A 13826-nucleotide genomic window follows, 5' to 3' on the forward strand; every position below is an offset into this window, starting at 1 on the left:
TCCAAAATTTCTGAACTTCAGCACAGCACTACCGCATATGCCAATAAGATCCCTGCTCCCTCCCAGCACAAAGGTGATCCAGATTCTTTACCCATGATCCAGATGTACTGGGGTAAAATACCACCGATAAATGACTTCTAAAGAGTTCTCCCTTATGCTGGTGGAAATCAATCTTTCATTGCCCATCAGCAAATCGTTTTGCTTCTTTTTTCATTCTCTGGTCCCCTCTCTGAAACAGCATAGCTAAAGCAGCGACAGTGAACCTGAGGCACTCCAGATATTCTTGACTCCAACTCCCATTAACCCCAGCCAGACATGATTGGAGTTGTAGTCTACATTGGCCACCTATGGTTTCAGGTTTTAACTTCTGAGCCAGTTCTACCAGATGCATACCTGCCTATCAGGCAGGAATATTGTTGAGATGCCAAGGGAAGAGATAGGTACACACAGTTCTATTAAAAGAATAAACTTTAACACTGTGGAAACAACCAGGGGGGCTTTCCTGATAAATGAGTAACTAAATGTCCTGAGTAAATCACAAGCAGTTGGGATAATACAAGCTTGCAGGAACTACTCGAGATGGGATATAAGATCTGGATTTTCCCATTTACATTGGCTATATTGGGAGACTGTCTTGCAGAAGGTAAAAACACTGAATCCTTTGTTGCTATGGATGCTAAAAAAACCTGGCTTGTGTATTCTAAAAAGTGCTTTTTCCACTTTGTAGAGGTAGTTGCAATTAGTATGTTTCAATAAATGCCCACAAATTATCAAAATGAACTGATTCAGTATACTTTAAAAAGTATAAAATCTGTATGTTCTCTTCCCTATTTTGTAATTTAAAATAACAAAAATCTATCAGTATAATAATGCGGGCCAATGTATATATGCATGCACCATTCCAGTATACCAGTCTTCCCCAAGTTGGTGCCTTCCAAATGCTTTATGCTACAACTCGCTTCCAACTAGCCTAGCTGTTGCTATAGAAGTCAAAAGCACCAGACCTTGAAATATTGAATGAAAATTACCAAGCATATAGATGGCTTGCTGGAGATGTTTTGCATGGCTTCTGCAAAGGTAAGGTGTTTTTTTTTAAAAAAAATATTAGTTCTACAAAAAGTAATGTTGAAGAGGCAGACACCAAGTGCAAAAATACAAACCCTGCTGACTGAAAGTCCAGAGGTAGAATTATTATCAATTTACGATGGGGTGGAAGGTTCACAGGCTATGAAGGACTTGCTCATAAATTTGTTGACAGCTACACAAATTATTATAGCTAGAAAGTAGAAGGGGCAAGCAGAATATTAAATGGAAGAATGGTATAAAGAGGTGTGGGATATAGTTATTAACGATACATTAACATGTGCCATTAAGGTAAGATAGGGAATATGCAGAAGTGATTTTGAGGAGACATGGAGGGTTTTTGTAGAATTTGTACTATTAAAGCGGAAAGGGGTCAAACTCGCAAGAGGTGTTGAAAATTTGGGAGGTTGGATAGTTACAATGGAGTGGTCTTGGTGGCGGGGTGCACACTTTTATTCTTATTTATTTATGGTTATTACTTTGTCAAAATAAAACAAATTTTTAAATAAATAAATGCAAGCTGCAAATAAAAAGAAACACCCCGTTCCCTTCACACAAAGTTCTGAGTCAAACCTTTTTGCGATGAGAGTGTCAATAAGCATGCAGCTGAAGGGTGATCCAGTTGAGAGTATGTGCTTGGATTTTTAAAAAATCCAACCACCATCTCAGAATGGCAGTGGTGCCCATCTGAGAGGTGCCGGAATTGAGTTCTGGTGAGTTCTGACTGAAAAAAAGCCCTCGTTCTGCGTGACTGGAATGTGTTGATACTTTTAACACCAGAAACATTTTATTATACAGTGGTACCTCTGGTTACATACTTAATTCGTTCCAGAGGTCCGTTCTTAACCTGAAACTGTTCTTAACCTGAAGCACCACTTTAGCTAATGGGGCCTCCCACTGCTACCGCGCCACCGCGCGATTTCTGTTCTCATCCTGAAGCAAAGTTCTTAACCTGAGGTAATATTTCTGGGTTAGCAGAGTCTATAACCTGAAGTGCATGTAACCTGAAGCGTATGTAATCCGAGGTACCACTGTAATTAAAAAAAGCTCACATCTGTGCAGGACGTGTAATCCAAATAAAATGCATCAGCCACTCTACTACTGAAATAGGCACATTTCAACCAAACAATTGGATAAAGCGGGCTTCCTTGGAGAGTGCCTTCCAAAAAAGGGCTCTTTTCTCAGTGGCTGCCTGCTGAATTTCAGATCGCTCCGCTCTGCAGTTAGGGGTACCTGAACTGAATTTGACTCCAGGTTGTTTCTTAAAGTGTGTTTGTATGCTGAATAATTAACACCTCCCACTGAACATTTTTTCTAGGCAGGCTTTGTGACTTACCGAGCATAAAAAATGGAAATATTGCCCCATATTACTATAGTTTTAAAAACTATTACTTTCCAATGAAGCAAGATGAGAAGCTTTCCTATTTCTGTTTGCCTGGCTATACCACAGAAAGTGGAAGTCAAAATGGAAAGATCAACTGCACGATGAGAGGCTGGGCCCCAGTCCCTAAATGCTACCGTAAGTCAATGTGATTTGCCTTTCCAAATATAACAGATTTCTTTGCATGTAGCAGAGGTGGGGAACCGATGCCCCTTGGACCAATTTTGATCCATAAGGCTGTATTACCCTAGCCACTCCCACCTGTTAATCTGCTCAATGCCACTTGATGATATGCACACACCTGTGTGTTCCCTGTGGGGAATGTTCCAACAAAGATCCCTGCAGAGAGCAGGATTGAACCCTCCGCTCATCAGCTGGTGAGAAGGGAGTTCACTCCTGCTGGGTGCTGCTTCACCATTACGTTCTTGGGGAGGTTGCTCCATGCGCACACACCATTTCGTGCATGCAAAGTAGCAGCTTCTGTGGAAATCCCCTTATGGAAAAGTGCAGTGTGCAAATCCTCAGCTCCACATCTGCAAAGGATTTCTGAATATAGTGTCAGGGACCGTGCTGAGAAGGGCTGCACTGAGGAGGAATGGTGAGAGCCTTCCCCTCCCCCTGCTGCTCAGGATCCTGAATCTTCCCAGGAGTAGGAGGACAGTATAGATTTGGAACAGTGGTTTGCAGAGGGACATAGTTCAGAAGACCAGTGTTGGGAAGAACTGGGTGGTGACCAGCTAGGAGAAGAACTTGGGAGCACCTTCTAGAATCCTAGAAATGGATTCTTTGTTCTCTCACTGTGATCATTAACATTTCTAACTGGTAAGAGACTCCTTTTCCTTTGTTCTGCTTAGCTACTGCCAAATGGGGGGAGGAAGAAATGAAGGCTAAAAAGAGAGGTGCTCAAAGGTGAAAAAAAGTTACATTTTTAAGTAGAGCTACTGTACACTTCAGAGGGACACGGGTGGCGCTGTGGGTTAAACCACTGAGCCTAGGGCTTGCCGATCAGAAGGTCGGCGGTTCAAATCCCCGCGATGGGGTGAGCTCCCGTTGCTCGATCCCTGCTCCTGTCAACCTAGCAGTTTGAAAGCACGTCAAAGTGCAAGTAGATAAATAGGTACCGCTCCGGTAAGAAGGTAAACAGCGTTTCCGTGCGCTGCTCTGGTTTGCCAGAAGCAGCTTAGTCATGCTGGCCACATGACCCGGAAGCTGTACGCCGGCTCCCTTGGCCAATAAAGCGAGATGAGCACCGCAACCCCAGAGTCGGTCACGACTGGACCTAATGGTCAGGGGTCCCTTTACCTTTACAGTACACTTCATCTTCTCGTTTCCTATACTATATGATGCCCTGCTTGTGGCACCCAATCATCCTGGATACTAGCGTCGGCCAACCCATGAGGTCAAGGGAAGGGGGGGGGGAACTGCCTCAGATGGCAGGGTTCACTAAGGAAGCAAATCCCAATGTCATTCGTTCTCCCTCCCTTGTCCCTGATGTAGATCTTTCTTCACCCCTTCTCTGAATGATGCCATTTGGGGGTCCACCTTGGGTGCCCAAATATATATTGGGCCAGTTCTGCTGGGTACTGTAGCTTATGGAGCTATAGGCATGTTAAGATGAGTGCCTCCTGGTCATTTCCATCAGTACAAATTCTATGCCACCTAGATGTGTTAATGAAGGGATCGCCTAATGCTTTCTCCATCTTTTCATTCAACACACCTGATTGTTTAGAGAAATGTACCAAACCCACCTTGGAGAATGGTGTTTTCTCGGATACGAAAATGTCCTACAAAATTTGGGAGAGACTGCAATACAGTTGTAATTCAGGTTATCAGATTCCTGGAGGTCTCAGGGATAAAACTATACAGTGTCTTGAAGGTGGATGGTCAGCTCAGCCACAGTGTGCAGAAACAACAGGTATGGCTTTAGATAATATTTCCCCTCCCACCCCACCTGAAGAGTTGTTCCTAAGGTTGAAAGCTATGTTCTCACCTGATGTATTTGGTGATCATCCAGCAGAGATAATTTCATGGGATTTTTTTTTTTTTTTTTACCTTGGATAAGGAATCTTGTTTTTGTATGGCTATTTCAAGTGAATTTGTGGATGGGCACAAAACTAGTCTAGAACAAAACACTTTGTAAGCAGAATTCTCAAGAAAAGCCTTTTAGCTCTTGAATTTTCTTAGAGGGGAGCAGAACAGCTTACAAAGATGAGTCATTTGATAGCCCAGGCTTGCAATAAAAAAATACATTGCGCAAAAGGAAAAGAGATTGGAAGGGAGGAGGGAAGAAAAAGTAAACCCAGGCACTAATTCTCAGTTACAGAGTTCTTATAAATGACTAGCTGGAATTAGTACCATTCAGGGAGAGAAGGGAAAATAGCTGCTGTTTGCACATTCGAGCTAAGTAACTGCAACCTGCTGCTTGGCATTTTCTAGATGACAATTGCTGGAAGGAGGAATCTGAAAGGGTTCACTTCCCCTTGTTGCACCTGTGCAATACAACTAAACTGGAAAGACATTTAAAATTAACACTTTGTAAAATGTGCTTCTTAAATTGGTGGTGTTTGTAGGGGGCTGGGGCCTCAAAGTGGGTATTTACGGCAACCAGGATGTTTTCCAGCATCATTGCGTCCAGTATTATTACAGTATTTATTTCCATCACTGGGCTAGCTTGCCAGTAGAGGGAGCTGCCAGCCTGCTCTTTTCCCTGCATTGTCAGCAAAACCAAGCGACTGTCTCTAGCAATCTCCACTAGAAATATGGCACAGAAAACAGGGGCATGTTCACTGCTGTATATGATTGGTAAGGTCATAAAAGCAAAAGTCCTTTTTAAATGAATTCGCTTTGCAAAAGGGGCTGCCCCGAAAAAGCAAAGGATCTTTTTTTGTTTTGTTTCATATGGTGATTGCAGCAAGGGTTAGGGGACACAAGATACCACAAATTGACAGAAATGTCACAATTTAAGACTGTAGTTCGATGTACACTTTGGCTGGATCTAGTCACATCAAAGAAGCGTTTCAGTTTAAAACGTTGTAAACTTAAATAAAGGAAAACAGGTACAGAAAAACGGTACTCCACATCACTGTTTAGTGGTACAATGTTATATCGCACATATAAATTGCTTTTTCTTTACCAGTCTAGCTGAGTCCTTTCTTACTTGACAGTAAGTCCCATTGAACTCAATAGGACTTACTTTTGGCTAAACATGCATAGGAGGAAGTTTAGATTTATATCTCTCTGGTCCTCCCAAAGGAGCCAAGGAGGGAATGGGAACGTAATGCATATGAGTGGTTGGTTTAAATGATGCAATCTGACAATTACGAATAAATTTACTTGATTTAGCCGCACAGTTTTGGGGAGCTAATGGGAATGTGTTTTTATACTGCATTTCCACCCAGTTGGGAGTCACTTACTTTGAGCTGATGTTAAATTTATGTTGTTCACCAGTATGAACTAACACAAGTAGGATTGCGCCTTGCTCTCTGCAGCCACAAATGGAGGCCTCGAGAATCAATCTGAGATCAGCTAAGACCAAGCTGATCCTATTGTGTTGCACCTGTTTTGTTTGTCTGCACACTCACCTGCCAGTTATACTTTGCTCCCAGATCATTCAGGGCCTCAAAAAAAGAATCCAAGATAAATCCACGAAATGTTTCGGTTTTGTATGCCTGCAATACAATATGCCTGGAATAGTGAATATATTCTCCACCCCGACCCTGCTTCCTTTCTTATTCCCAACATCCATTTTGTAGCTCTGCCAATTAATGCTGAAGACATCAATCCACTTCTTGTTTTTAAGAGACGTGCTCAGCACCAGACCTGGTGCATGGCCGCTACCACACAGCCCAGAGAACGTTCAGCCGGAAGGAAAAGCTCAAATATGAATGTGATGAAGGATATCGTACGGCGGGAGGCCACACAATGGAAGAAGCACATTGTGAACCTCACGGCTGGTCCCTGACTCCCAAATGCACCAGTATGTTGAATTTCCAATGCTTCTTCTGCGACTGTCTTGGCTTTGCCTTGTACAACATTTGCTTGGGCTAAAGCAAAAGTTCAGGCAAAGGACCTGGCATTTTCAAAAATGGAAAATGGAAGCCTTGCTCTTTTTCATTCTTGCATTTCTTCTTAGAATTGGGATGTTCGGCACTGAGTCCTGTCGAACATGGAGGTGTCTATCCCAACAAGGGAAGCTACGAAGAAGGAAATGTGGTTCAGTTCTTCTGCTTGGAAGGTTATTCATTAAAGGGGTCAGAATTAATTCAGTGCTATTACTTTGGCTGGTACCCAGAACCTCCTGTTTGTGAAGGTAATTCATGATGACATTGGAACTAGGGATTTTCTGCATTCTGCAAAGCGGCTCCCTCCCTTTTTAATCTCCGTCCCCCCATAATATCAGTACCACAGCCAATGATTTTTCTTTTATATATGTTGAAAAATGGGAAGAATAAGCTGAATCATCTGATGAAAAGACTTTGAATGTTTACATGTCTTTATGTAGCCGGGTTGTTTGGTTTTTGAACTGCTTGTTCTTCTGAAAATGGATGAATTTAATTTTCTGCTATTTGAAAGCCAGTTTGGCATCCTTTCTCCATTTTTGCTGTTTGAGGAGAAGGAGTGAGAGCTGCCTTTTATTGATTTGCTGAATTTAACAGAAGAAGTATGTGTACAAATAAACCCTGATTTTGTAAGCTGTTTTACCCTGATCTATGTTTAGAGCATAGCTGTCAACTTTTCCCTTTTCTTGCGAGGAATCCTATTTGGAATAAGGGAATTTCCCTTAAAAAAGGGAAACATTGACAGCTGTGGTTTAGACACATGAGAAATCCTTCGTCCGGCTAATCATAAGTAGCTATTCTTACTGGGGAGGAGAGTTACTCTTCCAAACATACAATTCTGGGATTTCTAAAGGATTGTATGATGTTATAGAACCTAACCTGATTCTTTCCCCTCCACCCATTTTTAACCAGAAAGAAGAAACAAGTGTCCTCCTCCGCCTCAGCCCCCTCATGCCAATGTGCTAACCAGTTTAAGAACCTTCCGCCACGGAGACACATTGCGTTTGGAGTGTGAGCATCCCTTTCAGATTGCAGGAGACGAAGAAATCCGATGTGAGAATGGCAGGTGGACTTCGCCTCCCAAATGCATCGGTCAGTTGTCTTGCGAAACTGGACACTGGGAATTTAAAAGATCTTTACATTTTGGAAGGTTGTCAATTTAGAGCTTTTGAGTACGGACCTAGAATTGGAGCCTCTCTCTTAGCACACACTCTGGAGAGCCAGTGTGGTGTAGTGGTTAAGAGTTGTGGACTCGTAATCTGGTGAACCGGGTTCACTTCCCCGCTCCTCCACATGCAGCTGCTGGGTGACCTTGGGCTAGTCACACTTCTCTGAAGTCTTTCAGCCCCACTCACCTCACAGAGTGTTTGTTGTGGGAGAAGAAGGAAAAGGAGAATGTTAGCAGCTTTGAGACTCCTTCAGGGGAGTGAAAGACGGGATATCAAATCCAAACTCCTCCTCCTCCTCCTCTTTGCCCTAAATTATGCAGTGGACCAACAGGTGAATCTAGAGCCAATGATAAGCGGAACCCACCCAATGATGGGTTGTGAGGAAGAAGGCGGGCAGATGGGGGCAGGATGAGGGCAAACAGGACAATTCAGCTGTGCCTCATTTGCCTTGAAGGAGCAGCCTTTACAGTCCTATTAGGGATTGGCAAACATGCCTGCTTGGGTCCCTATCACTCTCACAAGTTTTTACCCGTAACTCTGTTCCATTTGTGCTGTAATCTTCCCAACATTTTAATGCATATTTAAACGTGCATTTTCAAAATAAACAGTTCGATGCATTCTTAACTAAAGGAGCTAATAACCACCAGTATCACCTCTCTTTTCAAACCAGCCTAAGGTCCAATTTGTGGATAAGAAAGTGTTTTGTTTTCAGATGGCACAAAAAAACCCTCAAGCCAGTTAAATAAGCATATCTTGGATACCCTTCACATTCATCAACAGCTGAGAGAATGCCTATTTTTATCAAAAGGCTAAATTAATTCATGAATATCAAATGCTAAGGGTCTTTCTGTATGAACTACAGAACTATTGATAAACCAGAATTTATTACTATTGTTGTTATTATGTATTTATTTATGCCCTGCCTTTTTTCCTAACAGGGAGTCAAGGAAGCTTACAGATAAAAATAAGAACAGCTAAAAACATAGGGAAAAACAATTAAACATTGATAGAATTTAAACTATATATACATAAAAAATATATTAACAACAACAACAAAACTAAAGGAGCTACATTCTAACATTCAAAAAAGTACAAAATCTAGTGGATAGCTAAATGCCAATCAGCACATTAGGCCAAGAGGTGCAGATGAGACAATGCCATGTAGGAATTCACAAATATCAGAATCGCCCTCTTTCCATGACAAGGAGTTTGACCAGCACCCAGGAAGTTTGTTGTGGGTGAATTCTGAAATTTCTCCACTGTCTCTCAGAACCTCACACAACTTAATCTTAATGCTCGTTCAACATGACAAAGTGGAAACTGCAAAGATGCAGAAGGAAATTGAAATTGAGAGTGTCATTTGTATGATTATTTGATAAAACGCATGGATGCCAATGAAAAGACTTCTGTTTCCATTCCTTTATTATTTTTCAGATGTTGGCAGGACAGGAAGCACAGAAGGTCGTCACGGCTTACAAACTGAAGGGATCTGCAGTTCCCTACCCATAGTTGAAAACAGTTTTATTTTTAATAACATCAATCCTTCACTGGCAAGCTACAAAACTGGTTCTGTAGTGGAATACAGATGTAAACCCTTCCATCTGATAGAAGGACCTAACACAATTCGCTGTGTCCAAGGAAACTGGACAACCGCCCCAGTTTGTTTAGGTAAGTACTGGAGGAGAATGTAGAAATTACTACAAGGTGCTCTCTGTGGGGCTACCTTTGAAGGTGACTCAGAAACTACAACTAATCCCGAAAGCGGCTGCCAGACCGTTGACTGGGAGAGGCTGCTGGGACTATATAACCAGTGCTTTTTTTCTAAAAAAAATGTTTACAGTAGAGGTACTCTCATTTTGACACAAGAAAACCACCATTTTATAGTTCAATTCGGTATACAGTATATGGACAAACATACAAAGATTCACAAAATGTTTAGGGGTATGCGTACCCCTATGTCCCCTCCCCCAGAAAAAAGCACTGCATAAAACACCAGTCTTAAAGGATCTAAATTAGCTCCTAGTACATTTCCAAGCAGAATCCAAAGCGTTGGTGCTGACCTTTTAAAGTCCTAAGCAGCTTTGGCCTTGTATACCTGAAGGAGCATCATTCAGCCCAGATACTGAGATCCAGCGATTCCCTCACTGTGAAAAGTGAGGTTACAGGGAACCCAGCAGAGGGTCTTTTCGGTAGTGGCGCCCACCTTGTGGAATCCCCTCCCTTCAGATGTCAAGGAAATAAAAACTACCGTATTTTTTGCTCCATAAGACGCACTTTCCCCCTCTTAAAATCTAAGGGATAATGTCTGTGCTTCTTATGGAGCGAATGTGTGCTCCCTGGGCCTGGGGGGGGGGGGGACCTGGGCTTCCCCCGCCAGCCTGACAAGCTCCTGAGCGGCTCTGGGGTAGCCCGCGAAGCCACCGCAGGGGAGCGGGGAGCCTTCATCCCGCTGTCCTGGGGAGGCTTTGCGCAGCTATCCCTGGCTTTTGCAGGAGGTGGGGGAAGGGACAGAGTGAGGCTCTCTCACTTCCCCCACCTCCCACAAAAGCCCCCAAGAGCCGCATATCTTTTTTCTTGAATTCCCCCCCCCCCAAAAAAAGTAGGTGCGCCTTATGGTCAGATGCACCTTATGGAGCGAAAAATACGGTATATGACTTTTAGAAGACATCTGAAGGCAACCCTATATAGGGAAGTTTTTAACGTTTGATGTCTTACTGTGCTTTTTATTTATTGTAAGCCGTGCAGAGTGCTGACCATCAGGCATGATTGTGTCAGTGTCTCTAGGGTGGAATAGTATGAGAAAAGCAGATCATATTGACTAGCAGCTTAGGATATCCCCCCCCCCCCCAGTATCAACATTCTGGGTCAGATAGGCTTTTATGTGAGGGAATAATTGGATGCCAGTTATTGTGTTCTTTGTTCCTGATATAAGCCACTTGATTATTGACCTTTGCCCTGCAGAACCATGTTTGGTCAATGAAGAAAACATTAGAAATCATAACATAGAAATGAAATGGAACCTGGAAGAAGAATTATATTTCCTACACGGAGACATTATTGAATTGGTGTGCAAGCCAGGATACGTTTTGCCACCGTTGACTGGCGATGCTCAGTTGCTGGCGCAGTGCAATCGGGGAGAGTTAAAATATCCCAAATGTGTTTCAAAAGGTAACACTACATTGAATTCCACCCATTATGTTTGATCTGCAGTTTTGTGCTCTATCAATTTGAATCCTATTTGCACAACACTCTTCCTCAGAGAAGCTCAGAATGGCACAACTGGGTTTTACTTTCCTAACAAACCCCTGTGTGGTAGATGGGTATGATACATAAAGATTTCTATAAGGTGCACCTGTAAACATCACTGAAAAAGGCATTTCAATCCAGATTTCACTACTCCAAGTCTCAGTGCATTTCCCACTATACCAGGGATGGCTAATCTACAGCACTCAGTCTGCTCCACAATACATTTTTTTGTGGCTCCCTCAAATCTCCCACAAAGTATCTGTCTTTATTTATCTATATGACTGTTCCAATCTGTTCTCTACTGTAATATTCTGATGCCAAAACATTTTCATACCCTTTAAGCTACTCCAAATTTGTCCATTTTAGTTAGGTGTTTTTTTTAATGAAACTAAAATTATTTTTTTAAAAAAAGGAGATACGGATTGCTCTCATACACACCACACACCACTTCCCATTTTTTATTTTCTTTAAAAATATCGGTTATTTTTTAAATTAAAAATGGATTTATTTATTTTACTGACCTCTCCTCTGAGATGCCAATATGTTTTTGTGCCTCCCTAGCCCCCCCTTTTTTTAAAAGAAAAATTGGCCACTGCAACTTTGTCATGCAGAGCCCAGAGGGTTGACAGTTGGTCAGTGCAGCCCTTGACTACAAAAGTTTAGCAACATTTGTATGATACGATTCTGCTTCGTTTCTTATTAAACTGACCAAGAGAGGAATTTTCTTTGCTGTTTTGCCCAGGAAAATCTGCTGTTTGGCACCGAATCGGAACAAACAGCAATCGGACACACACACTCCAAGATGTCTCCAAGAGTATTCCTTCAGAACTGGCTTGTGAGGAGAAGGCTGGTGCCACAAATTGGTCCTGCAAACTATTTTCTTAGGGTCACTTTCTCTCTTCTGTTTAAACACATTGCTCTCATTTTGCAGACCCAGATGAAAGCTGTGGCTCTCCACCTTCCATAAAAAATGGAGTCGTTATGGGCTTGTTGACAGCGGACTATGCTCATGGTTCATTAGTAGAGTATAGTTGCCATGAATACCATTTTTTGCAAGGTTCGAGGAAAGTGTCCTGTTCCATGGGTCATTGGACTACCCCGCCAATTTGCATAGGTACTGTACAGTGTTGCTATTTCCCCCCCAGCATAGTGACAACTTGGAAAATGCCTTAATAACTTGATTCATTGCACACTGCTTCTGACTGGTGTTGCTCAACTAATAAAGGCTGGGAAAAGCCAACATTACTTGATGTAAGGCTTTATAGAAGGGGATGGCTCATAGCTCAGGGAGGAGAGCATGCAGAAAGTAACTTATTGATTGCCGTTGACTAAAAAGGTAAAAGGTAAAGGATGCCTGGGCGGTTAAGTCCAGTCAAAGGTGACTATGGGATTGTGGTGCTCATCTCTCTTTCAGGCTGAGAGAGCTGGCATTTGTCCACAGACAGCTTTCTGGGTCATGTGGCCAGCAGGACTAAACCACTTCTGGCACCATTTACCTTCCTGCCACAGCAGTACCTATTTATCTGCTTGCACTGGCATGATTTCGAACTGCTAGGTTGGCAGGAGCTGGGACAGAGCAAAGGGAGCTCACTCCGTTGTGGGGATTCGAACCGCTGACCTTCTGACCGGCAAGCCCAAGAGGCTCAGTGGTTTAGACCACAGCACCACCCACATCCCTCTTGTTGACTAAAACTACAACTGACCACTTTAATGAATGTTGTAGTACATAGATCAGAAAAAAGCAAACATTTCTAATTAAAGTCATGCCATGAGAATATTAACACTGCATTCATTTTCCAAGAGCCGTGCACCTTATCAGCAGAAGAGATGGCAAAGAATCACTTGGATCTAAGATGGAGTTTTGACAATCGACCGTATTTCCTCCATGGAGAATTTGTTGAGTTTGTGTGCAAAGCGTACTACTTCAGCTCACCTTCAAGTTCAGCATCTGATTTTAGAGCACAGTGTCAGAATGGACAACTGTTGTATCCACAGTGTGTACGGATTAGGGGATAAGCAATTGATGCCACAATTGTGTAACGCTACCTTTTGAGTAAGCCCCCATTGAACTCTGTGAAACTTACTTTTGAGTACACCTACTTAGGATTGTACGATAAACTACCTGTGAACCATGGAAGAAATTCATTCATGCATATTTCAAACTCATTATACCAGGAAGTATATTTGGAAAAGTATATTTGGAAAGTGTATGTTAGCTTAGAAACCTTGTACTTGAAGTGCTAGATCTTCATTTGTAGAAAGAGTTCAACTTGGGGGTTCATTCAAGACATACAATCTTTCAAGCGCCTAACTTGAGTACTATCTGTGAGGATGGAATTGCTGCTTATAGATTTTCCCTAGCCTTTTTTTCTTATGGGTTAGTGGAGCAAAATGGCTCTCCCTGTTGCATCTTTATGCCTCAAATCAAGTTTTGTTGGTAATAGCTGTTGTTGTTTACCATTTCTCTATTTAAAGTGACTTCAGGGTATTTTGTTTTTGTTTTGTTTTTGTTTTGTTTTTTAGGTAAAAGAGAACTGAATAAATAATGTTTGGTTGGCTCGTGGACTCTTTTCCATGTTGCAAGCTAATTGCCAATATGAACTTTGTATATCTGCTGTATATTTGCACAAGACTAATCGAGATAGCTGCTGATCTCAGCTTAGAATATCATTTGGAGATGTTCATAAGACACCTATAATTTTATCAGGACAAGTTACTTCTTGTTTATTGTTGTAAGAATTGTTTTCTCAAAATTTATCTTCTGTACCATGAGAATAAATAAAAACAGTATTAAAAAAAATCTAAGTTGTTTACATTTCAACAAAAATCAATATAGACTGATGCAAAGATACAAATTCCACATTTGATGCAACCACTGCTAATCATAAT

The 13826-nt window shown here is 42.0% G+C and overlaps 1 protein-coding gene across 3 annotated transcripts; it reads left to right on the forward strand.

Annotated features, from left to right (window-relative positions):
* Nucleotides 1–517: 517 nt before the first annotated feature.
* Nucleotides 518–13737, forward strand: F13B (coagulation factor XIII B chain). Of its 3 annotated transcripts, none has more exons than XM_081865923.1 (10): nt 518–643; nt 2402–2602; nt 4194–4379; nt 6264–6440; nt 6597–6773; nt 7435–7614; nt 9126–9359; nt 10653–10859; nt 11869–12051; nt 12739–13737. In XM_081865923.1, exons 1-10 carry the CDS (start codon nt 580–582, stop codon nt 12951–12953), a joined length of 1824 nt encoding a protein of 607 aa, XP_081722049.1. In that variant the 5' UTR covers nt 518–579; the 3' UTR covers nt 12954–13737. The 3 variants fall into 3 exon arrangements, with proteins under 3 accessions (XP_081722049.1, XP_081722051.1, XP_081722050.1); XM_081865924.1 differs by having other exon boundaries at nt 552–643; nt 2406–2602; XM_081865925.1 differs by lacking the exon at nt 2402–2602 and having other exon boundaries at nt 543–643.
* Nucleotides 13738–13826: the final 89 nt, after the last annotated feature.

Source organism: Podarcis erhardii (assembly GCF_964252035.2).
Source record: "Podarcis erhardii genome assembly, chromosome: 6".
Taxonomy (NCBI): Eukaryota; Metazoa; Chordata; class Lepidosauria; order Squamata; family Lacertidae; genus Podarcis; species Podarcis erhardii.

Excerpts from the sequence above, each read along its gene's own strand:
- F13B (XM_081865923.1), top strand. The coding sequence starts at position 580 with ATGGGATATAAGATCTGGATTTTCCCATTTACATTGGCTATATTGGGA. Across the intron at positions 644-2,401 it reads GGGAGACTGTCTTGCAGAAG|GCAGGCTTTGTGACTTACCG; the intron begins GTAAAAACACTG and ends CATTTTTTCTAG. Across the intron at positions 2,603-4,193 it reads CCCAGTCCCTAAATGCTACC|AGAAATGTACCAAACCCACC; the intron begins GTAAGTCAATGT and ends CTGATTGTTTAG.